This window comes from Ailuropoda melanoleuca, unplaced genomic scaffold (assembly GCF_002007445.2).
Source record: "Ailuropoda melanoleuca isolate Jingjing unplaced genomic scaffold, ASM200744v2 unplaced-scaffold62337, whole genome shotgun sequence".
Lineage (NCBI taxonomy): Eukaryota > Metazoa > Chordata > Mammalia > Carnivora > Ursidae > Ailuropoda > Ailuropoda melanoleuca.
In genome coordinates this window covers 1-1056 of record NW_023236434.1, presented here as the reverse complement: position 1 = coordinate 1056, position 1056 = coordinate 1, and the positions used below count along the sequence as shown (strand labels likewise).

Genomic DNA, 1056 nt, shown 5'->3' with positions numbered 1-1056 from the left:
TCCACGTTTGGCTGTTGGAGGCTCCACACGGCTTTGTCTAGAAATTCCCTGTCGTTGCTACAAAAGGGAATTCACAATGTCCGGAGCACTCGATGTCCTGCAGATGAAGGAGGAGGATGTCCTCAAGTTCCTTGCTGCTGGGACCCATCTGGGAGGCACCAACCTTGACTTCCAGATGGAGCAGTACATCTACAAGAGGAAAAGTGATGGGATTTACATCATAAACTTGAAACGTACCTGGGAGAAGATGCTTCTGGCAGCCCGTGCCATTGTTGCCATTGAAAATCCATTAGATGTCTGTGTGATCTCATCCAGGAATACTGGGCAGCGTGCTGTGCTGAAATTTGCTTCATCGTGTGGCGCAACACCAATTGCTGGCCGTTTCACTCCTGGAACCTTCACCAATCAGATCCAGGCTGCCTTCCGGGAGCCCCGTCTGTTGGTAGTAACCGACCCCCGTGCTGACCACCAACCGTTGACTGAGGCTTCATATGTCAATATCCCCACTATTGCCCTATGCAACACAGACTCTCCACTGCGCTACGTTGACATTGCCATTCCCTGCAACAATAAGGGAGCCCACTCGGTGGGCCTGATGTGGTGGATGCTGGCCCGTGAGGTGCTGCGCATGCGGGGCACAATTTCCCGTGAGCATCCCTGGGAGGTTATGCCGGATCTTTACTTCTACCGTGACCCAGAGGAGATCGAAAAGGAGGAACAGGCTGCTGCTGAGAAAGCTGTTACTAAAGAAGAATTTCAGGGCGAGTGGACTGCACCAGTGCCAGATTTCCCTCCGCAGGAGGTGGCTGATTGGTCAGAAGGTGTGCAGGTGCCTTCTGTGCCCATCCAGCAATTCTCTGCCGAGCGTGCAGATATTGCAATCACTCCTAAAGCAACTCAAGAGGACTGGAGCGCACAACCTGCAAGCACAGAGGACTGGTCTGCAGCCCCCACTGCCCAAGCCACAGAGTGGGTTGGGGCACCAACTGAATGGTCATAATCTTAACCATCCCATTGATCTGAAAGATTTGAAAATAAAACTGAGTTGTATGGTGA

At 52.2% G+C, this 1056-nt stretch overlaps 1 protein-coding gene across 1 annotated transcript; it reads left to right on the top strand.

Moving 5' to 3' along the window:
- The first annotated feature begins 76 nt into the window (after positions 1-76).
- On the top strand, positions 77-1000 carry LOC117800026 (40S ribosomal protein SA-like). Its single transcript, XM_034652551.1, has one exon. It carries the CDS (start codon positions 77-79, stop codon positions 998-1000), a length of 924 nt encoding a protein of 307 aa, XP_034508442.1.
- The last annotated feature ends 56 nt before the right edge of the window (positions 1001-1056 follow it).